Source organism: Schizophyllum commune (assembly GCF_000143185.2).
Source record: "Schizophyllum commune H4-8 unplaced genomic scaffold SCHCOscaffold_8, whole genome shotgun sequence".
NCBI classification, from domain to species: domain Eukaryota; kingdom Fungi; phylum Basidiomycota; class Agaricomycetes; order Agaricales; family Schizophyllaceae; genus Schizophyllum; species Schizophyllum commune.
In genome coordinates, this window is record NW_026089545.1 from 640,513 (window position 1) to 659,409 (window position 18,897).

Genomic DNA, 18,897 nt, shown 5'->3' on the forward strand with positions numbered 1-18,897 from the left:
ATTAGTGGCAGAAGATGGCACTTGTTGTATTGCTATCGCTATGAGAAAAGATACTTCTTGGGCATTCGCAATGGTGCTGACAGGAATCGTCGTCTGTGAGGGAGACCCATTCCGGGCGGCCGTCAGTCTGTCAAGCCTACCGTGTACAGAGCGACAGTTGCAGAGCAGGTACACCTGTAACTAGTCTGCAACAGCGAAGGGCGACGGCTTGTCGAACGCGCTCGAGATGAGAGTGGGAGACAAGCGTGGGTCAGGAACTCGGCGCTTGCCTCTTACCATCACCTTCCGGTCTGCGACTCAATCAACATGGATCCCATCTACTATTCCAAGGGCGAATTCATCGAAACTGTGCGCATTTCTGCCTCTCCTCCTTTCACGACACGAATCGTGAATGCTCAGTAGGACACAGGCAACAAAGTCTCGCGCCGCGCGACCATCGCCGGCCCACAAAACATCATCCTCGGCGGCAAGACCATTATTTCCGGCAACGCAGTAATCCGCGGGGACCTCAGACGAACAGGGCCTGGCCATGCTGTCGTGATATCCCTGGGACGCTACTGCTTGGTCGGTGAAGGATGCGTGATGAGGTGCGTTCGACGCGAGGCGCGTGTGCTTTGTACGACTGACGCGTCGGCAGACCACCGTACAAGACGTATCGCGGCAACTTCAATTACTACCCCATGAAGATCGGGGACCACGTTCATGTTGGCGCCAACACGATCGTGGAGGCAGCGACTATAGGGAACTACGTCGAGATCGGGAAGAACTGCGTGATCGTACGTCTCTCTGTCCTTTGCTATGCATATCTGGGTGCTCACAGCACTCGCAGGGCAAATTCACTATCATCAAGGACTGCGCGAAGATAGCAGACAACACAATCATACCACCAAACACCGTCATCCCAGCGCTAGCACTCTTCGGCGGCACTCCAGGTGCGTGCGCTCGTTGAATTCCAGGATCGAGCTAAAACATACGAATTACACAGGTCACTTCCTGGAAGACCTTCCCGAAACGACGCAAGAACTCGTCGAATCCTATACGAAGGAATTTTACCAACGCTTCCAGCCGTATCCCGAGAGTGCGCGGTAACATATGTGAGTGTACACCTTTCCCCCCAAACCGCGGCAACCTGTTGCCTGCAAGGATGAATAGCATAGAAGTCAAGCCCTGATAGCGCTTCGGCGCATGACGAGCAATGTGCACCTGATTTCTCCTCGTAGCTTCCAGCTTCCATGCGTCAGACGCTGATCTTCCTCTCACAGGCGTTCATAATCAATACCCTCAACGCACTACCTATACCCGACCCTACTATGAGGTGCTTAATGCTTATTATAGACATGTTTTATGCTGCATTCCCGAGCGTCGGACGATCCCATCGACCTCCAGCCGGTGCGTCAAGGTCATGCAAATACATTGTACATTGTTTCTTCCTGCTGTGCGTTGCCCTGCCATCCGTTTCATCCCAGTGTGCCTTCTACTCCCTCCTCTCCTACGCCCGCCCCATGATACGCCTCCCCTCCTCCACCCTACCCTCCTTCCGCACGAGCTTGCCCGTCAGAACCTTCGCCTCGCCGCGCAGTCTATCAGAGAACCTCACGCGCGCCGTCGGGGAGCTGTCCTTCTGCGCAGTGGGCTCCCTCGCGTGCTTGACTCGCGCATGCTCCTCAGCATCCTCGTCCTGCTGCATCGCCGATAGCTCCTTTGGATGCGTCCCCAATCCATCCTCGCGATGGTGCCTCGCCTCCAATCGCTGCTTGACGGGACATTCATGATGGTGGTTGACCGTGGGTGGTGTGTGGTCCTTGTCATCGGTATTGTGCAGCAGCCCGTCACTCAACGCCTGCGTATCGCCCTGCGCGTGCCCAGCTGCCGACCCCGCGAGCGTCCCCCGCGACGCATCGTCCCGAAGGGAGTCGTGAGCATGAACGTCGTGCCCGTGTTCTAACAGCGAGGCGTCGAAGCCATAGCTCGAGTGCCCCGCGTCCGCAGCGGTCGACATGGGCAGCGAGCTCTGCGCGATCGACATTGGAATAGAGCTTTGCGCGTCGAGGCTATGGACGGCAGGCGTAGATGGGCCCGCACTCGAGTGCCCGACGTGCCCTTCGATGCTCGAGCCCTGGGCAGGCGAGTCGATGTCCTCAGAGGTCGACCTAGAGAGCATGCCCATCATGCTAGAGGTACGAGGGCCAAAGGCCGGCTTCCAGGCGCCAGAAGGAACATCATCTCCGCTCAACGTCGAATGGCCTGCATCCGCGTACAGAGATGAAGCCAATGGCGAGTCGACGCGCTCCCGCGACGAGAGCCAGGTGCTCGCCGTGCCCTTCTTCGCCGGACGGTGGACGTCGTAGAGGGGGATGCGGCCGGAGTGTCCATCGTTCTGCGCAATTGGCCCGTCACTGGGTGGAGAATGCCCGTCGTCGGCATGATGCGAGAGGCCGTTTGTCGACGTAGTGTGGCCCGCCGAGGTGCTGTTCGTATGTCCGCCCGAGGTGGTCGTAGTCGCCGCCGTTGCAGCTCGCCCGGACGACGATGTAGCTCGCTCAGAGGATGTACCGTGCCCGTCCGTCGCCCGATCGGAAGCATACAGATCTGTGAAGCGGCGCTCGATGGCACTGGGAAAGGCGAGGATGACCTAGGGGTAGGCGCGATCAGATTCCGGTGTCAAAGTCTGTGTGCGAGATGAAAATGGGAAAGAAAGGCTTACCGTTGCTTTCTCGATGTCGGGCGTGCCTGCGGTGCTGTAAGAACCGCTGCGACCAGGGGTACTGGACAAGAAGCCATCGCTTGCTGCCGTACTGAGGCCGCTGAGGGTGCGGCTGGAGGCGGGCGGAGGTTTCTGTTTCACATTCGTGGTGATAGCCTCAGGCAGATGCGATGGTTGTGAGTCAACATGGACATTGACTTCTGCATCTTGCGAGTCAGAGTCTGACGTAGCTGGGAGATCTGCCAGTCAGTCTTTGGCACTACCATTTCATGTAGATGTAGAGGGGCTGCTCACCAAGGATGGTCGAGACCTGCGCAGGCAAATATTGCTTGACGAGGTCAAGTACCCGCTGGAGTTCATCTTGAGAAGGTATGATGCTCGACAACGACTCAGGTTGGTGAGCGCCGAAATTCTCTGAGAACAATCCCGATATGTCGAGACCAAGAGATGAGGGTGTAGTCGGCGGTGGTGGTGTTCGCGGTGTCTCCTTAGAAGCAGTCTGATCCTCTCGCGTAGGCGAAGTCATAACGTCGCCTGGCCATTCGCGTGAAGGAGTTGTCGGAAGAGATTTGTCGAAAGTAGCAGCCATGGCTCAAGTAGGATGATGGGAGAGAGTGAGAAGGAAGGAAGTTCGCCATCGCGGTACTCATGTTCTATGCTGGCTCCAATGTACCTTGCATACTCCACTGCATGGGTTTCCCCAGGGCACCAGCGTCGACGCAGACGATGACGTCGGGGAGACGCCTGACCTACCTCTGAACTCTGGAGGACCGTACTCAGCATCTTCAATAGTAATCGAAGGGCTTTCAGATCGCAACACGATGCAGTCGAGGGGTGCACAAAGGTTTTTGAGAAGTATGCGACCAAGATTTGAACGCCGGTACAGCCACCCAATCCTGAACAAGGCTTTCCATAACGGGAAGGACGATTCCCACGCCACAGCTTGCCACCAACTCTCATCATGTTCATTGTATGCCAGGTCTTATCCGCGCGCACGTTTCGGAGTCGAGACGAACATATTTTCCGTGGATTCTGCTTTCTTTCAGGTTGCAGTACGAAACTGCACGGCCTGTGAAAATCGATCCTCGTTCGGCAGATGAGCCTCCTGCTCACCTCCAGGCAGCTCTGGGACTTGTGGCCGATCGCTTGTGGAGCCAGTGTCATCGGCGGAGGGCAGACTCACTGTCAGTATAACAAGCTTGCAGGGGCTGATCCCCTCTAGAAGGTTGAGCAGCTGTTGGTAGCTTCCCAACAAAGTACGTATACCCCCAGGAAGCGCATTCAGCCACCCCACGAAGAGTAAGCAAGCGGAAGCTCGGAGTCCATGGATTGGAACGGACCCGAGGTCTCAACGCAGCAACGGCCAGGCTTACTCTGTCCAAGTTGGCCAACGGAGTTCGGAGTGGGCGGTTGTTGCCGCCGGTGCGTACATGAATGGCGCACGTGAAGTTGAACTTCACGAAACGTGGTGAGAGCGGCGAGTTATTCCTGCCATCCATTCAATTGCTCACTCGCGCTGATCCCTTGGCCACAGTTACCCGGAAAGTAGCGGAAAGAGACGCTGATGTGCCCTGAGTACTCCCGACGATCCTGCTTACGTCTAGGTATCCCCCTACCAGGGCTTCAGACGCACCGACCCGTCGGTGGAATAAGAAGACTGCAAGACCTGTGCTGGCCCTTTGGAAGACTTCTTTGTGGACGTTTCTCGCCGCATGTAACGCACCTTTGCCTCGTTGATTTCTTAGCATCGTGCGCTTCACGAGTGGTTTTTCTCACCTCGCACACCATTCCGCTGTCCACCACGCCAGGGACTGGTCTTGTTTTTGCGGACCTAAAGGATCACGTTAGCGCGCCCAACGCATCAACTTCGACAAGTACAACCAGGGAATTGGCAGGTTGCTGGCGTAAACGCTGGTCTGCTCTCGCTCCGGACACTCCGCCACCGGGAGGCGGCAAAGCTGCGCACCAATTCGTCCGCCATAAACGTGGAGAAGAAGCCTACGCACCTTGCACACCTACTCACACACGTCCACCTCCCTTCCGCCACGCCAAGAAATAAAAGGCGACCTTTGCTCGCCGTCATCCTCATCCTCCAGCCCTCTCCGCTCACCGACGACTGGAGCCCAGCCCATACTCTTCAACTTCTCACTACCATTCTTTTCACGACACTCACTTCTATACCTCGAACCATGCTGTCGTTCGCTGTCATCCCCGCCCTCGCCACCGCGGCGCTCGCCGCCGTCGCCAACGTCCCCACCTCGCTCGTCGATGCGGACAAGGATGTGCACGATGCGGGCGTTGGCCCCGACCAGATCGTCGCGAAGTTCGTCAGGTCGAGCGACGGCGCGCAGATCTACGCGGAGGCGGTCGGCGACCCGTCCAACCCGCCCATCGTTCTCGTCCCCGGCTACACGCTCAGCACTATTTCTTTTGACAAGCAATTCGAGAATCAAACCATGCGCGAGCAGCTTTACATGGTATGCTAATCTCGTTTGTACCGTCATTGTTTTGTCTGACCTTGGGATCCTCAGATCCGCATGGACCCCCGCGGGCACGGCCAGAGCGCGATGAACGCCACGGAGGATGGGCACAAGTCTGAGCTTTACGCGAACGACTTCAAGGCCGTCCTGGACGCCTTCAAGGTCGAGAAGCCTGTCTTCGCCGCCTGGTATGTCTCCCTCTGCGACTTTGCCCAGCATTGCACTTAACAATCCCCCAGGTCCCTCGGCGGCGCGATGCTCACCGACATCGTCGTTAACCTCGGCACGGACGCCATCTCCGGCTACATTTCCATCGCCGCCATTCCCTACATTGGCGACGTCCTTACCGAGGTCGTCTCCGAGTCCACGCTCCAGATCGTCCCCGGCATGCAGGTCTCCAACGACACCGACCAGTGGAAGAAGAACGCGGCCTCATTCGAGGACAGCCTGTTCTACGACCCGAAGACCGTGCCCTTCGACTACAAGGCCGCGCTCATCGGCGTCGCCGCCGCGGAGCCGTCCGAGGTCACCAAGCTCGTCATCACCCGGCAGCAGGACTCAGACAAGATGAAGGAGCTCGTGAAGGACGCGTCGATCCCGCTGCTCGCGATCAACGGCGCGCAGGACACGCAGCGCCTGAACGGCAGCGCGGTCGTCAACACGATGAAGGCGTACTGGCCGAACGACCTCATCACGCACACCGAGGTCGACAAGGCCGGCCACGCCGTCTTCTACGACCAGCCGGACGAGACGAACGAGCAGTTCCGCGTGTTCACGCTGAAGGCGACCGGGAACGAGGACAAGATTAATGCGAGGGAGAACGGCGCGGCGGCTGCTACCATCCCGTCGTTGTTCGCCCTCGGCGCGCTCTCGCTTTACGCATTCCTCGCTTAAACCCCCTATGCATCATGCTCAGCTATGTGCACGACGCCGCGATGTCCCCTCATGTACATACATAGACTCACAACACATACCAGTATATCTTAGTTGACGATTGTAATACCTGATCGGGGCAGAGCAAACTACCGTCTGAGCTGTGAACTTGGCCCAAGAGCTTGAACCCGGCTCACCAAGCATTCTTGATCCTACTCGCCTTGACTTCTGAGTCCAAGAGCTCTACATACGTATGTATGTAGCCCTGGTCTTGTCGAAGTCGAACCGTGACAATTGCGTCACATGCCTAACGTGCGCAACCAAGCAACTATAATCAAGTACAAGCGGAGGTTGTCGTCTTCCTCCATGCCCTTCGCGCTCGCGTCTTGCGAACGCCTGGCAGCCTCCCCTTGCCGTGCACATAAATGACGCCGGATGCTTACCAGCTTGGCTTCTGCCAGATCGACGTGTAGACTGAACACAGGGCCAAGGAGTCAGCTCTCCCCCGTTGGTGCCACAATCGTATTGCTCTGCTTTGCGCTAAGGCGCACGCTAGAGACACGCGCGATCTCTCTCATGATCAGCGGGCTCGGCTAGCTTGCACGATAGCATGATGGCTCACGTTACTGCACGAGCGCGAGGCTCGTGAGCCGCACTATGACCTCCCCCGTCGCATCTCACCTCCATGACCATGGTTCCGCCGCCTCCCGCCTACAGTCGAAGGGCCAACGTTCATCGCCATCCGGACTACTACTTTGAGGACGGGAATCTCAGCATCCTGGTGAGCGCCAGCTCGCCTCGTTTTCTCTACGAGCCAGAGAATGCGAGTGATCATGGGCGCTTATCAGGTATCGGATACGCTCTTTCGACTGTGGACCGGTCTCTTTCGCGCTCCGCACTCCAGAGCATTTGAAAAGATGTATCCCGCATTGGCCTACACAGACGACGGCTCACCGCTACGGCTCACGGGTATCACGGCGAGGGAGTTCGAGAAATTGCTCTGGGTCCTGTATCCGCTGTAAGTACTACTACAGATACCCCCATGGCGCCTATTGACGCCGCGAACAGGACCATCGGCGAGTTCAGTGCTGAGACAATCGATGACTGGCTCGCCGTTCTTAAGCTTTCGACCTTATGGGAATTTGCAGCGATACGGAAACTCGCGATCAAGCGCCTCGGTTCTCTCCCAATAGAACCTGTGCGCAAGATTGTCGTTCATAAGCAGTATGACATCGAGAAGGCGTGGGCATTCGACGCCTTCAATACGCTCTGCAGACGCTGCGACCCGCCTACGGTTCGCGAAGGTCGTGACCTCGGGGTGGACGTGTTAGCGAAGGTGGCGCAGACGCGAGAGAAGCTGGCCGAGACGTGGGGTAAAGGCTCCCGGGCGGCACTTGTACGCGATGCGTGGGCTTACTAAGGGTAGGCAGATACCTGGTGCGTCTGAACTCGCGATTTGCGCGTGTAGTGCGCTGACTCTGCTTTAAGCTTCGAGTCCTCATACGAGCACCTGTATTTGTACCGACACGTCTGTGGCGTTCTCTGCCGCGAATATCTATACTGGGTTCGTTTGGCGATAGAGAAAGGTCTTTGCACTGCGGGTTGTGTGTACAAATCATTCCGTGTTCCACGAACCCACGATGCTTTTCAACCCAGCAACATGAAGACTTGATTGGACCACTGAACGCTCACCGTTCATCCCAGCCTTGAATGGCTTAAGGAGTGACGAGATCACGGGAACTCACGTCACTCAGTGTCAAGCAGCCGCTCTACGGCCCTTCCCGTCGCATCTTGACTTCTACACCCATGACCTTGGCGCTGCCTCCTCCAGCTTACTACAGCAATAAGGTCGACGCTCGCCGGCACTCGACGTACTACTTCGAAGATGGTAATCTCAGGTGCACAGACCGTCGACGATTGGGTCGCTGTTCTCGAATTGTCCACTATGTGGGAATTCATGGACGTTCGCCAAGTCGCGATCAAGGAGCTAGGCGCTCTCGAGATGGACCCCGTTCACAAGATCGTGACACAGATGAGATACGACATTGAGCGAGAATGGTCATTAGAGGCTTTCGATGCTCTGTGCCGGCGCTCCGAGCCGCTCGAAATCGACGAGGGTGAGCGTCTGGGTGTGGAGGTTCTTGCGAAAGTCGCGTCGACACGCGAGAAGTTGTCGGCGACGTGGACTAAGCCGGGGAAGATCGTCCGCCGGGCATGGATTCCCTCGAATGAAGATCTCCCGGTACGTCTCCTGTTCCTCTTCACTTGCCCATCGTGTCTGAACTCCATCGTAGCTTTGATGATCTACTATCGACGACCCAAGTGTATTCGTATCAATCGCATTGATGTATGCTTCCGAACCGTGTCTATAACCTGCTGCGCTCCTGTACGACGATTCTCCGCGCCCATTGTATGACTTCCCTGCCTCGCGGTAATGCAATGATCACGAGTACCACTTTCCAGTGTACGTCAAGGCACCACTCTATCTCTCCATTGGTCAGTACCCTAATAGAAGCCTGACCGCGGTCCTAGTACAGTCCCACAAAGCTTCCTCAAACCACCATGGCGTCCTCACCTCCCCCATACAAGCCCTCGAGTGCGCGAAGACATGCGGCATACTACTTTGCCGACGGAAACTTGACAATATTGGTGAGTTCTCTGGCCTCGCCACAAGCATCGGTGAAAAGACCAATGCTCAACTATCCCATCAGGTGGAGAGGACCCTGTACAATGTATGGGCAGCGACATTCCGACAGCACTCGAGCTCGTTCGCAAAGCAGTTCTCGCTCGCGGCCGATCGAGAGACATCGGATGCATCCCCGCTTCGCCTAGACAATGTTACGACCGAAGAGTTCGAGAGATTTCTCTGGATACTCTATCCTCCGTGCGTATAGCTATCGGCGCCCCACAAACATACAACACTAATGCCTGAGGCAGCGCGCTCGACCTAGAGAAACCGCAAACCGTCGATGACTGGCTCGCCATCCTCAAGCTGTCCACGATGTGGAACTTCCCCTCAGCTCGCAACCTCGCCATCCAGCGCCTCGCAAAGCTCAGGACTGACCCCGTGCGGCAGCTCGTCATGCAATTCCAATACAGCGTCGACGCGCAATGGGGGTACGAGGCATTCCGCGCGCTCTGCAAGCGCCGCGAGCCGCTGAGCCTTGTGGAGGCGCGCGATGTGGGGATGGAGGTGGTCATAAAGGTGTCGGTCGCGCGCGAGCGGTTGGCGAGGACGTGGACGAAACCTGAGAGTATCGTGCAAGAGGTTTGGAATTTTCCCATGTTTTGAAAGGGTAGACGAACTACTGAATGTACCAATAAATAGAAACACAGCATGCACCGCTTGCCGAATCCTGTCAGCGCTACAATATAGTCTGTCCTACCGTGATTACAATGGACTTTCAGTTGCCTTGCAACGCAGTAAGTACGCAGCCCCCGGCGCATGTAGATAGACGAATTTCTGGACGAGCGCCCAATGCCGGCCGTACGGCCCCGCAACATCATCGGGCTCCGCTCTCAGCAGCTTGCACAGCTCCTCTCCCGGGCGCCGTGCATCCCAGAAGGTCATGAATAATTCCTCCAAGAGCGTGCTCACTGTGACCTCTCGTAGGTGAAATTCTCTGTACAGCCCAGACATGAGAACGCGAACAAAGAACCAGTCAGCCTCGAAGGCAGGGTGCGGGTGCGGCGCGGCGCGAGGGTCCCCGCGTCCCCTGATATCGATGAGAAGGGTATACTTCGCCGACCCACAGTCCTTGTACTCGACCGCAGCGAGCCAGCGGCGTATCTGGGAAGGTTGCCTCTGGATGGGCCGCCTCATAAACCCTTGAACTAGCTCGGCATTGCCACCGGCTGCGCAGGACTTCGTACCGACCTCCCGTGGCTTCACGTCGGTCTCGCAGGCGGGCCGGTATGCGAGAAAGACAAAGGCGAGAACCCAAAGCAGGGCCTCGAGCTCGTGGCGGTAGTGGTGAGGAAGGTTGTCGTGAAATCTCCAGTTCAACTCGATGGCCATGAAATGCAGAGTGCCCCTGCGTCCAGCGCAATTCGCATGCTCGGCGTCGGCGACACCTACATGGGTAGCGTCGCCTGCGATGTCCCAGTCATTGATGACCGCTTGGTGATCTGTAGAGCCGTGACGCATGTTGCTGGGAGTGAGAGTAAGGACAAGGAGGCTCTAATGAGCATGCCTTCCACGAGGCTGCGGCGCGCAGGCGCCTTGCATACATCGTGTGGCAGCCTCCTTGTAAAACTAGGCTATCTTCAGCCGAGCGTATGAAGCTGTTTTGCGGCGTCTATAGTTTCGAAGCATCGCGCTGGTGTCCCTGCGGTGATGGGGCCTGTGGAAGGTATCGAGATGACTGTGGGTACTTAGTTCAATAATCGGCTCCCCCGTCTTGGACAGAAATAAATTTTGGCAGATGAAGTTGATCGAAGAATGCTCGTACAAGGATTAGATGGCGATTCCAGACAAGGAGTCGGCTCGAATCGCGGACCAACTGGTGCACGTGCATGTGCAACAATCGCACGTGACTGAATGTTCAACGATCGCACGTGACCACGTGAATGCACACTGTCACAGACCGTTACTTCCGCCATCTTGTCCTGCACCGTGGACCACAGTCTTCTTGATGTCGTTGCGCTCGAAGTACAACTGGCTTTACATGCAAGGGACCCTCAGAACCTTGCTCTTTGTACATGCATAAGGTGATCAGACGACACAACGCAACAATACCATGCAACAAAAACAACGGTCATAGCGAAAGCTGTGACGGCCCGCACTGTGCGTATGACCCGGCATTAAGGCAGGTCTAAACACCGGCATCACTTATATAGGCGTAGAGATGATCAGTCAATCTCCTCTACTGCCCCCCTAACGCGCCTTGACCATCATGGCACGCCGCTCAGGTTATCCCGCCACTTCTGCTGCTGCTTCCACAACCAACTTCCACAACACCCTATCCCCTCAGTCTTCGATAATTCTCTCGAATGAACCACCATCCTCTACGCCACGCGTGACTCGCAAGGTCAAGTATGACTTACCAGAAATCGGCAAGCACAAGGCTGTCATCCCCTGGGTCGAGATGGCTAGCGGCGTCTATCGCAACAGCGACCTTGTCCGCACGCTCTCTCGTGTGTTTGCGATCTCCGATTTCAACCTCACCGAGTCCACCGTCGTCTTTGCTGATGGTGAGCCCAAGGATTGCTACCCGCGTGCCACCGTTCCCACTGGTGGCGTCGAGCTCTTCGTCTCCACCCCCGAGCTCATGAAGGCCGCCGTGACGTACCTGCTCGACCCGCGCTGCGCTGTCGACATCTCCCGAGCGCGCAAGCTCAATCTCCTGCAACGCGGCGCGCCCGGGCCCAACGAACACAACCCCGCCGTCGCCGCCGCGCTGGTGCGCAAGATGCACAAAACCCTCGAGAGCCTGAACATCTCGTCCCCCTGGCTCGACGGCCGGAGGATGATGGGCTGGTCCCCTCTCTCGCTTGCGCCCTCCTTGCGCTTCCTGCGCTTCACGTTCGACCGCCACCGCGACCGGCGCTACGCCCCCGAAGTCCTGCGCGAGGTCTTCCGGGACCTGACGCACGCCATCCCACTCGAAGAACTCTACGTCGAGCTCACGCTGCCACTCGCGGCACCGCCCGAGCTGCACTATCTGGGCCAGCCGGCACCCAAGAATGACGACAACGACCTCAGCCAAGAGCCGAAATGGAGGGCGTTCGCCATGACTCTTGGGGCGAAAACAAAATTCTTGAAGAACTTCAAGGGCGCTGACATCGTGGTGATCGGCGAAGGCGCGGACAACCTGGAGGAGTGGCTCGATGATCTGAAGAAAAGGGATATGGTCACGGTTTGGCGGGAGGGCACCATTGACCCCGATCAATGGCAGTTTTGATGACTGGTTACTGAGTGTCTCCCTTCCTTGTAGACTGCATTGCACTGCAAGTATGTATGGATGTATCTAGAATTACACTATGGCAGGAGGATGAGGCGATAGAATAGGCGTCGGGAATAATAGAGGAGCTACGCATATGCAAGTCGCAACGAATCGAAGAGTCCGAGCGAGGTTAAGGCTTGTAGTCCGAATCATCGTCGTTGTTGTCAATGGGAGGTCCGTATCCTTGCCGCACCCATGGCGGCGTTTTCTGTCTCCGCTGCGAAGGCGTCCTCCTACTAGGCGTGATGACCTCTGTCCGTGACGATGACGGGCCAGCCTCGTCCGGTCCTTGCCCCTTTGCCGGGCTCACCAAACGGGGTTTCTTGCGCGGTGTGTGGGGCGGGTCGAATGGCGTTTGAGCCTTATTCTTAGCTGTAGGCTTTCTCCTCTTCACCGATGGCTGCTTGCCCTTCTTGTTCGCGGACGTCGCCTTGGCCTGCTCCTCCGCCTTCTGATGCTTTCGGTATAGCCCCTCCAGTTCTTCTCGTCTGGGCCACCATTCGAGGATGTCGCGCGCGATGTCGGTGTTGTATCCCTTACAGGTGAAGACGATGACTTTGAGGTTCTGCATAGCACGGTCAGTAATCGACAGAGACACAAGCCGCGCAGGCATACCACGACGCCCGTCTTGAGAGCATTCAGCATTACTTCTTCGGCTTCGGGGTCATTCTGGCGGTCCTTCTCATCACCGAAGACGGTCGCCCGCATATCCCTCCAGCACTTCGTACGACTCATTGTCGTGATCCCTGTCGCCCATCGTCTCTGCACCTGCAACCGCGTTACTATTAGCCGTCGTCCCAGCCTCGCACCAATCCACCCACCTCCTCCGGCATCTCACAGAACTCCTCCGCCCTCAGCGCCCTCCCCACCTCGGACACGTACTGCCCCACATACTCCCACTCGCCCGCCACCCTCCCCACGAACACCGGCGTCGGCGCGTCGAACAGTACATCTGTCCGCCGAGTCAGCAGAACACCCGGCGCGCCCGGCCGCGCGCACATGTGCGGGTTCATGTCAATGTTCGCGAAGGTCGCGGAGAGGAATTGGCCGTCGGGCCCCGTCTGCACGCGCGAATGGGTGTAGGGCTTGGTGGTGATGCGCCCACGGAGGGAATTCTCCGCGGAGCCGTAGAGGGCGCAAAGGAAGCGACGCGTGACACGGGGAACGGGCGGAAGATCGGTGGGGGAGGGGAAGGCAGCGATGGAGGCGAGGACGGTGGGTATGGGGTTCTTGTACGTGGTAAGCCGTCGTTCGTTGAGGAGGGCGCGGCGGAGGGCTGGGGGTGGCGGGGGGATCTCGACAAAATCAAATTGCAGTGGACGTTGCTGTCGAGGTCGCTTGAGGAAGCGGCCGCCTTGAAGTGCGATGCTGGCGCTACGCTTTCGAGGGAGGGCTACCTCGTCCTCGAGCTTGGGTGTGGGTGATGCATCCTCGTCCTCACTTGAGAGTTCGGTCAGGGAACTGATGTCGCCAGGGTCGGCTTGCAGGTGGGGTGACTCTGCCTGAGCCTTCTCTTCTTCGACATCGAATAAACGAGCGGCTTCGGGAGGGGACGTCGTCTCCCGGCTGGGTCCCGCAATGCACTCGTATTCGGGCGTCGCATGATCGGAAAGCGCGAGGGGGAATGCAGTTGGTGTCTGGACGGTCTCTGGAGTCGGTCGACTGTCGTATGGGTGGGCCTCCGCGGGCGGTGTACGAAGCCTGGGATTAGGCGCTCAGTGCGACGTCGCGAGAAGGGGGAGAGAGTTCGTACTGGCTGTTTCTTGTGGGCTTAGGCCGGTCCACTGACTCCCGCTCCTCAGCTTCGCGTGGGGACTGTTCGATCGGGGTAGGGAGCTGCGCGAATGGTGTTGGTGCCGTCGCTGCGCGCGTCTCGGGCGTATCTCGCCTCGGAGGTAGTGAAGGTAGTCGAATCGCCGCTTCGATGTTGGCCAGCCTTGCCTCCGCTTGCAGTGCCCTCTCCTTCCATTCGAGCAGCTCCCTCTCGCATTCTGTTAGTCGTTGCTTGATGTCCGGCGCATTCCTATATCGCGACCGTTCGAGCTGGGCTTGATCTAATTGGTACAGGAGGGCACTGGAGCTCGAAGCCATTTGGATTACGAGGACTTGCACTCAACGAGTATGAAAGAAACTACAGATCTTGTAAGGTTTACAGGAAAGGAGCAGAAGACCACTGACAAAGATGTGACTTGCGTAGATCTGATTATGCCTGCCCAGCAGTTAGCTCAGATCTGGAGTCTTTAGGACTCGTATAGTTCGACTACGCCGCGGTACACCAGAGTAGAGATTGGGCTCAGAGTCAGAAGTGGTTGTTGGTCCTGGTCAATGCTGTTGTGACCGACTTGTGACACAGAATGAATTTCCAATAGCGGGCCGCTGAACCGACGCATTGAGCAGGCTGGTAACCGTGAATGACGACCTTGCTGCCAACCACCACCATCCCTAGCAATACCGGGACCAGTACGGACTGGCACTTACTCGCATTCCACCACCAGTCTAAAGGTCGATACTCTTGTTGCTCATCTGGCACAGGTCCTTCCACTTCTCCCACGCTCGCGCCCAGATAAGCGCGGACCACAGGATCACAAGTCTTCTTCCCAAACCGCCATCATCCCCCCGTCGAACGCCCAGAACAATCACCCAGCCATCCCCATCATGTCCGCTTCCGCTCGCCTCAACTTCGAAATCATGAAGGCACGCTACGATGAGACCCTGGACATCAGCCACGACGACCTGCTGGCGTCCATCGACACCAGCTACATCCACCCCGGCCTCGCGTACGACGTCGACAACGTCCACTACCAGATCTACAAGCAGCGCCTGCAGGAGGAGCAGCTCGCGCGCGAGCTCGAGGCCGCCTGCGCCATTGGCGTCAAGGACGCCACACAGCAGCTGCACGACGGTCCGAGCAACCACAACAACACCACTGGCGGCCGCAGCCGCGCGGCCCCCCGCCGCGTTCCGGCGCGCAAAGGTGTGTGGCAAGTGTGCTTGGGTGTCAGCGGAGGCTGATGATGGTCACGATAGTTCACAAGCACACAAACGCCCTCGATAGCTCATCGGACGAGTCCGATTCCGAGGGCTCGACGTTCTCCCCCGTCGGATCTCCCTGCACCTCTCGCGGAAGCACGCCCGAGAGAGAGGATCCTTATGGTGAGCGCCGGCGCATCCCTCTCGCCTGCGTTCGTCATACTGACAATGTGGCGCGCAGAGGATCCCTTGTCTCCGGAAGCCCAGCGAATGTTCCTCCTCATCGCTACCTCTGGCATTCTCCACCTTGATGACCAGTGGGGCGGATCCACGCACAAGGAGGTCGACTACAATCCATTCTTGCGAGACGCAGAATGGTACACGAACCAGGAGCGTGAAGACGACGAGTGAGTTGTGTTCACTTTCGCGCTTCGTCCGGAATTCAGCCGCGTAAAAAGGCTGGCCCGGACCTACGTCTGTGCTTGCTCAGCGTCTGATGCCATCTGCAGATTCTTCACCATCTACGGCGACAATGGCTACGAAGAGAGGATCAATCTCAGCGCCGAAGAGCGTCGCAGGGAGCGTCGAGCCTCGCAGACCGCTCGTCATGAGCGCGTCGCGAAGCGTAAGGCCGGCGCTCCTTACGCCCGGCCTACCAACCGCCAGTCCGCTCGCCAACGCTGCAGCGTTTAGGCATTAAACAGCTTGTCGACCCGCCCCTGCCTCCATACATCCGATTTCCCTTCTTCCATTCCATCGTCTTCCAAGTCTCCATCACTTTCCCCAGTCCAATGTCCCCGCTGTGGCTACAGTACTCTCGGGCCTGTACAACTAATGTCTGCCATCATCTCTCGCATTCCCCTTCTCGTCGCATACTCACAAATACCGCATATACTCATCTGGAATCGTGTTGTTGTCTCTCAGTCTCATTGCTTTCACCTACTGTATTTCTATTTACTGGCTCCTTTGAAAGATAATGCAAGTTCATCGCCTGCCCAAGCTGCATCAGCGCTGGGCAGGGCACCCCGAACGTGTCGTGACTTGGGAAACAGAAGGGTTGCATGCCGCTCAGGGTCTGGCTCAGAGTCATCGCGGGTAGCCCGAAGACGTGTACGACGGCGAGCGACGTGTCGCCGTCGGACTCGAGGTGACGCGTCGGCGGGAAACGGAGGTAGCCGCCACGTGATTCTGGAACTTTCCGAATGCTTACGTACACGCGCCCTCTTAAAATTTGGACGAGCGTCACATTCCGCTCAGCGTTTCCTTCCTGACCGCCATGTTCTCCTCTGTCCGCACTCTGCGCCCCCTTCCCCGCGCCGGCAGCTATGCTGTGTGTATCCTCCTCACTCTCAAAACGCTCGTGAACTCAGACTTTTGCAGGGCATCCCGCGGTCCATGATTTCCCGGAGCATGAACACCAAAGTCAACGGTGCGTACTTCCCCTGGCGTGTTTTCATGCAAAAGCTTACTGTGCGCTGCAGGCCCGGTCATTGGTATTGACTTGGGTACGACGAACTCATGTGTTTCCGTCATGGAGGGCAAGACGCCGCGCGTCATTGAGAACGCTGAGGGTGCACGGACAACGCCATCCGTGGTGGCGTTCACCAAGCACGGTGAGCGCCTTGTCGGCCTCCCCGCGAAGCGCCAGGCCGTGGTCAACGCTCAGAACACGGTCTTTGCCTTCAAGCGGTTGATTGGCCGCCAGTTTAAGGACAAGGATGTGCAGGACGACATGAAGCACTGGTGCGTTTGCAAGCTCTTCTCTCCTGAACTCGGCTGACTGTATCGTAGGCCGTTCAAGGTCGTGCCGAAGCCTGACGGGCACCCGGCTGTTGAGGTTGAGGTCGGCGGCAAGAAGACCCAATACGTGCGTTCGTTCATACTTCCCCCCTGAGCTATTACTGACCAACTCACAGACCCCTGAGGAGTTGTCATCAATGGTGTTGACGAAGATGAAGGAGACCGCGAACGCGTACATGGGCAAGCCTGTCAAGTGCGTCGAAATTTTATCCCTTGCGGTTTCCCCTGCTTACTCAGTTACCCCAGGCACGCTGTTGTTACCGTCCCCGCCTACTTCAACGACGCGCAGCGGCAAGCAACGAAGGACGCCGGTCAGATCGCTGGCCTGGACGTTCTCCGTGTGATCAACGAGCCGACTGCTGCTGCGCTTGCGTATGGTGTTGACCGTGCCGACTCCTCCGTGATTGCGGTCTACGATCTCGGTGGTGGTACCTTCGATATCTCCATCCTGGAGATGCAGAAGGGTGTGTTCGAGGTGAAGTCCACCAACGGTGACACTCACCTTGGTGGTGAGGACTTCGACATCACGCTCGTCAACTACCTCCTCGACGAGTTCAAGAAGGAGCACGGCATCGACCTCTCGGGTGATCGCATGGCCATCCAGCGTATCCGTGAGGCCGCGGAGAAGGCGAAGATCGAGCTGTCGTCGACCAACCAGACCGACATCAACTTGCCTTACATCACCGCCGACGCCTCTGGCGCGAAGAACATGTTCGTGCCTCTCTCGCGCTCCAAGTTCGAGTCCCTCGTCTCGCCCCTCGTTTCGCGCACGGTCGACCCGTGCAAGCGTGCGCTCGCGGATGCTGGTGTCAAGGCTTCGGAGGTTGACGAGGTCATCCTTGTCGGTGGTATGACCCGTATGCCTCGCGTTGTCGAGACCGTGAAGACGATCTTCGGCCGCGACCCGAGCAAGGGTGTCAACCCCGATGAGGCCGTCGCCATCGGTGCCTCCATCCAGGGCGGTGTCCTCGCCGGCAACGTCACCGACATTCTCCTCCTCGATGTCACTCCCCTTTCCCTTGGTATCGAGACCCTCGGCGGTATCATGACCAAGCTCATCAACCGCAACACGACCATCCCCACCAAGAAGTCGCAGACCTTCTCGACTGCGGCGGACGGTCAGACCGCGATCGAGGTCAAGGTCTACCAGGGCGAGCGTGAGCTCGTGCGCGACAACAAGCTCCTCGGCAACTTCAACCTCGTTGGCATTCCGCCCGCGCCGAAGGGTGTCCCTCAGATCGAGATCACCTTCGACATCGACGCTGACGGTATTGTCAACGTCTCGGCGAAGGACAAGGCGACGAACAAGGACCAGTCCATGACCATCGCCTCGTCGTCTGGTCTCAACGACTCCGACATCGAGCGCATGGTCTCCGACGCCGAGCAGTACGCTGAGGCTGACAAGGCCCGCCGCGCGCTCATTGAGGAGGCCAACAAGGCTGACTCCGTCTGCGCTGATACCGAGAAGGGTACGTCGTTCACTACCCTTGCTTGTTTGTCTTATACTGACTTTCCTTTTAGCCCTCAACGAGTTCAAGGACCAGGTTGACGCCACCGAGAAGGACAAGGTCACCGCGCTCATCGCTGAGCTCCGCGAGCTTGCCGTCAAGGGCCAGGCCGGTGACGCCTCCGTCACCGCCGACACCATCCGGGAGAAGATCAGCGAGACCCAGAACGCGTCGCTCGGCCTCTTCCAGAAGGTCTACGAGAAGCGCAACGCCGAGTCGTCGTCCGAGGCGCCCAAGGAGGGTGAGGAGAAGAAGGACTAAGCGATTAGCGCCTTCCTCCCTTCGCTTTCTCTTCGTCGTTGCCCCCTCGCTGTCGTCGCACTTGCTGTCGCCCCGCTGTCCCGCCGCGGCCCAACTCCGCCGCTAGATCGACTCGCCTGCCCACCTCACTGACGCGCTGCCCCATTGTCGTTACTAAAAGTACATTGCACACCTATTCACTTGTACTTTACTGTCGGATACACTATTACGTCGCTACATGCTTTTAGTTACGCCCCTTGTTTCCCAACCCCACCTCACGAGCATAGCTAACTGTTATGCATGGCTTTAGGCATGTCAATGTATTTTTGCCAAGGGTCATTGGATGCATTCTTTTGTACGAGCTTGAGTGAAGCCCT

General features: G+C 57.6%; 11 protein-coding genes across 11 annotated transcripts; 8 read left to right on the plus strand and 3 right to left on the minus strand.

Annotated features, from left to right (window-relative positions):
- Positions 1 to 270: 270 nt before the first annotated feature.
- Positions 271 to 1,375, plus strand: SCHCODRAFT_02630937 (trimeric LpxA-like protein). The gene is made up of 6 exons (XM_003030637.2): positions 271 to 348; positions 403 to 587; positions 638 to 776; positions 830 to 932; positions 986 to 1,094; positions 1,263 to 1,375. Exons 1-5 carry the CDS (start codon positions 307 to 309, stop codon positions 1,087 to 1,089), a joined length of 573 nt encoding a protein of 190 aa, XP_003030683.1. The 5' UTR covers positions 271 to 306; the 3' UTR covers positions 1,090 to 1,094; positions 1,263 to 1,375.
- SCHCODRAFT_02630939 (uncharacterized protein) lies at positions 1,263 to 3,306 on the minus strand. The gene is made up of 3 exons (XM_003030205.2): positions 2,999 to 3,306; positions 2,705 to 2,934; positions 1,263 to 2,632 (listed from the first exon to the last, which is right to left on the minus strand). The coding sequence occupies exons 1-3, from the start codon at positions 3,228 to 3,230 to the stop codon at positions 1,490 to 1,492; spliced, it is 1,605 nt and encodes a 534-aa protein (XP_003030251.2). The 5' UTR covers positions 3,231 to 3,306; the 3' UTR covers positions 1,263 to 1,489.
- Positions 3,307 to 4,893: 1,587 nt separating this feature from the next.
- SCHCODRAFT_02509459 (alpha/beta-hydrolase) lies at positions 4,894 to 6,078 on the plus strand (the record flags this gene model as incomplete). Its single annotated transcript, XM_003030636.2, has 3 exons — positions 4,894 to 5,181; positions 5,236 to 5,372; positions 5,424 to 6,078. 3 exons carry the CDS (start codon positions 4,894 to 4,896, stop codon positions 6,076 to 6,078), a joined length of 1,080 nt encoding a protein of 359 aa, XP_003030682.1.
- A 545-nt stretch (positions 6,079 to 6,623) lies between these two features.
- Positions 6,624 to 7,742, plus strand: SCHCODRAFT_02630951 (uncharacterized protein). Its single transcript, XM_003030635.3, has 4 exons — positions 6,624 to 6,838; positions 6,906 to 7,075; positions 7,126 to 7,494; positions 7,546 to 7,742. Exons 1-3 carry the CDS (start codon positions 6,743 to 6,745, stop codon positions 7,475 to 7,477), a joined length of 618 nt encoding a protein of 205 aa, XP_003030681.2. The 5' UTR covers positions 6,624 to 6,742; the 3' UTR covers positions 7,478 to 7,494; positions 7,546 to 7,742.
- A 105-nt stretch (positions 7,743 to 7,847) lies between these two features.
- SCHCODRAFT_02630955 (uncharacterized protein) lies at positions 7,848 to 8,614 on the plus strand. Its single transcript, XM_050345639.1, has 3 exons — positions 7,848 to 8,299; positions 8,352 to 8,531; positions 8,595 to 8,614. The coding sequence occupies exons 1-2, from the start codon at positions 7,943 to 7,945 to the stop codon at positions 8,355 to 8,357; spliced, it is 363 nt and encodes a 120-aa protein (XP_050199141.1). The 5' UTR covers positions 7,848 to 7,942; the 3' UTR covers positions 8,358 to 8,531; positions 8,595 to 8,614.
- Positions 8,452 to 9,759, plus strand: SCHCODRAFT_02630957 (uncharacterized protein). The gene is made up of 3 exons (XM_003030634.2): positions 8,452 to 8,706; positions 8,769 to 8,941; positions 8,995 to 9,759. The coding sequence occupies exons 1-3, from the start codon at positions 8,620 to 8,622 to the stop codon at positions 9,347 to 9,349; spliced, it is 615 nt and encodes a 204-aa protein (XP_003030680.1). The 5' UTR covers positions 8,452 to 8,619; the 3' UTR covers positions 9,350 to 9,759.
- SCHCODRAFT_02630961 (uncharacterized protein) lies at positions 9,244 to 10,254 on the minus strand. Its single transcript, XM_003030204.3, has 2 exons — positions 9,386 to 10,254; positions 9,244 to 9,325 (listed from the first exon to the last, which is right to left on the minus strand). The coding sequence occupies exon 1, from the start codon at positions 10,202 to 10,204 to the stop codon at positions 9,449 to 9,451; it is 756 nt and encodes a 251-aa protein (XP_003030250.1). The 5' UTR covers positions 10,205 to 10,254; the 3' UTR covers positions 9,244 to 9,325; positions 9,386 to 9,448.
- Positions 10,255 to 10,952: 698 nt separating this feature from the next.
- Positions 10,953 to 11,960, plus strand: SCHCODRAFT_02749963 (uncharacterized protein; the record flags this gene model as incomplete). The annotated part of the gene is made up of 1 exon (XM_003030633.1): positions 10,953 to 11,960. One exon carries the CDS (start codon positions 10,953 to 10,955, stop codon positions 11,958 to 11,960), a length of 1,008 nt encoding a protein of 335 aa, XP_003030679.1.
- Positions 11,961 to 11,963: 3 nt separating this feature from the next.
- SCHCODRAFT_02630964 (uncharacterized protein) lies at positions 11,964 to 14,313 on the minus strand. The gene is made up of 5 exons (XM_003030203.3): positions 14,181 to 14,313; positions 13,756 to 14,133; positions 12,824 to 13,703; positions 12,618 to 12,770; positions 11,964 to 12,567 (listed from the first exon to the last, which is right to left on the minus strand). Exons 2-5 carry the CDS (start codon positions 14,091 to 14,093, stop codon positions 12,133 to 12,135), a joined length of 1,806 nt encoding a protein of 601 aa, XP_003030249.1. The 5' UTR covers positions 14,094 to 14,133; positions 14,181 to 14,313; the 3' UTR covers positions 11,964 to 12,132.
- Positions 14,314 to 14,431: 118 nt separating this feature from the next.
- On the plus strand, positions 14,432 to 16,002 carry SCHCODRAFT_02630966 (uncharacterized protein). The gene is made up of 4 exons (XM_003030632.2): positions 14,432 to 14,976; positions 15,030 to 15,155; positions 15,214 to 15,379; positions 15,482 to 16,002. Exons 1-4 carry the CDS (start codon positions 14,658 to 14,660, stop codon positions 15,663 to 15,665), a joined length of 795 nt encoding a protein of 264 aa, XP_003030678.1. The 5' UTR covers positions 14,432 to 14,657; the 3' UTR covers positions 15,666 to 16,002.
- A 225-nt stretch (positions 16,003 to 16,227) lies between these two features.
- Positions 16,228 to 18,881, plus strand: SCHCODRAFT_02630968 (heat shock protein 70). The gene is made up of 7 exons (XM_003030631.2): positions 16,228 to 16,302; positions 16,353 to 16,401; positions 16,454 to 16,715; positions 16,764 to 16,839; positions 16,889 to 16,965; positions 17,019 to 18,241; positions 18,294 to 18,881. The coding sequence occupies exons 1-7, from the start codon at positions 16,249 to 16,251 to the stop codon at positions 18,539 to 18,541; spliced, it is 1,989 nt and encodes a 662-aa protein (XP_003030677.2). The 5' UTR covers positions 16,228 to 16,248; the 3' UTR covers positions 18,542 to 18,881.
- Positions 18,882 to 18,897: the final 16 nt, after the last annotated feature.

Coding starts and splice junctions, on each gene's coding strand:
- SCHCODRAFT_02630966 (XM_003030632.2), top strand. CDS start 14,658: ATGTCCGCTTCCGCTCGCCTCAACTTCGAAATCATGAAGGCACGCTAC. Junction 15,156..15,213: donor CGAGAGAGAGGATCCTTATG/GTGAGCGCCGGC, acceptor TGTGGCGCGCAG/AGGATCCCTTGTCTCCGGAA. Junction 15,380..15,481: donor CAGGAGCGTGAAGACGACGA/GTGAGTTGTGTT, acceptor TGCCATCTGCAG/ATTCTTCACCATCTACGGCG.
- SCHCODRAFT_02630957 (XM_003030634.2), top strand. CDS start 8,620: ATGGCGTCCTCACCTCCCCCATACAAGCCCTCGAGTGCGCGAAGACAT. Junction 8,707..8,768: donor ACGGAAACTTGACAATATTG/GTGAGTTCTCTG, acceptor CTATCCCATCAG/GTGGAGAGGACCCTGTACAA. Junction 8,942..8,994: donor CTCTGGATACTCTATCCTCC/GTGCGTATAGCT, acceptor TGCCTGAGGCAG/CGCGCTCGACCTAGAGAAAC.
- SCHCODRAFT_02630961 (XM_003030204.3), bottom strand. CDS start 10,204: ATGCGTCACGGCTCTACAGATCACCAAGCGGTCATCAATGACTGGGAC.
- SCHCODRAFT_02630939 (XM_003030205.2), bottom strand. CDS start 3,230: ATGACTTCGCCTACGCGAGAGGATCAGACTGCTTCTAAGGAGACACCG. Junction 2,935..2,998: donor GCAGGTCTCGACCATCCTTG/GTGAGCAGCCCC, acceptor CAGATCTCCCAG/CTACGTCAGACTCTGACTCG. Junction 2,633..2,704: donor CCGACATCGAGAAAGCAACG/GTAAGCCTTTCT, acceptor GCCTACCCCTAG/GTCATCCTCGCCTTTCCCAG.
- SCHCODRAFT_02630951 (XM_003030635.3), top strand. CDS start 6,743: ATGACCATGGTTCCGCCGCCTCCCGCCTACAGTCGAAGGGCCAACGTT. Junction 6,839..6,905: donor ACGGGAATCTCAGCATCCTG/GTGAGCGCCAGC, acceptor GGCGCTTATCAG/GTATCGGATACGCTCTTTCG. Junction 7,076..7,125: donor CTCTGGGTCCTGTATCCGCT/GTAAGTACTACT, acceptor CGCCGCGAACAG/GACCATCGGCGAGTTCAGTG.
- SCHCODRAFT_02630968 (XM_003030631.2), top strand. CDS start 16,249: ATGTTCTCCTCTGTCCGCACTCTGCGCCCCCTTCCCCGCGCCGGCAGC. Junction 16,303..16,352: donor CCCGCGCCGGCAGCTATGCT/GTGTGTATCCTC, acceptor AGACTTTTGCAG/GGCATCCCGCGGTCCATGAT. Junction 16,966..17,018: donor TACATGGGCAAGCCTGTCAA/GTGCGTCGAAAT, acceptor CAGTTACCCCAG/GCACGCTGTTGTTACCGTCC.
- SCHCODRAFT_02630955 (XM_050345639.1), top strand. CDS start 7,943: ATGGTAATCTCAGGTGCACAGACCGTCGACGATTGGGTCGCTGTTCTC.
- SCHCODRAFT_02630964 (XM_003030203.3), bottom strand. CDS start 14,093: ATGGCTTCGAGCTCCAGTGCCCTCCTGTACCAATTAGATCAAGCCCAG. Junction 12,771..12,823: donor TCTGTGAGATGCCGGAGGAG/GTGGGTGGATTG, acceptor ACGCGGTTGCAG/GTGCAGAGACGATGGGCGAC. Junction 12,568..12,617: donor CTCTCAAGACGGGCGTCGTG/GTATGCCTGCGC, acceptor CGTGCTATGCAG/AACCTCAAAGTCATCGTCTT.
- SCHCODRAFT_02630937 (XM_003030637.2), top strand. CDS start 307: ATGGATCCCATCTACTATTCCAAGGGCGAATTCATCGAAACT. Junction 588..637: donor GGTGAAGGATGCGTGATGAG/GTGCGTTCGACG, acceptor ACGCGTCGGCAG/ACCACCGTACAAGACGTATC. Junction 777..829: donor TCGGGAAGAACTGCGTGATC/GTACGTCTCTCT, acceptor CAGCACTCGCAG/GGCAAATTCACTATCATCAA.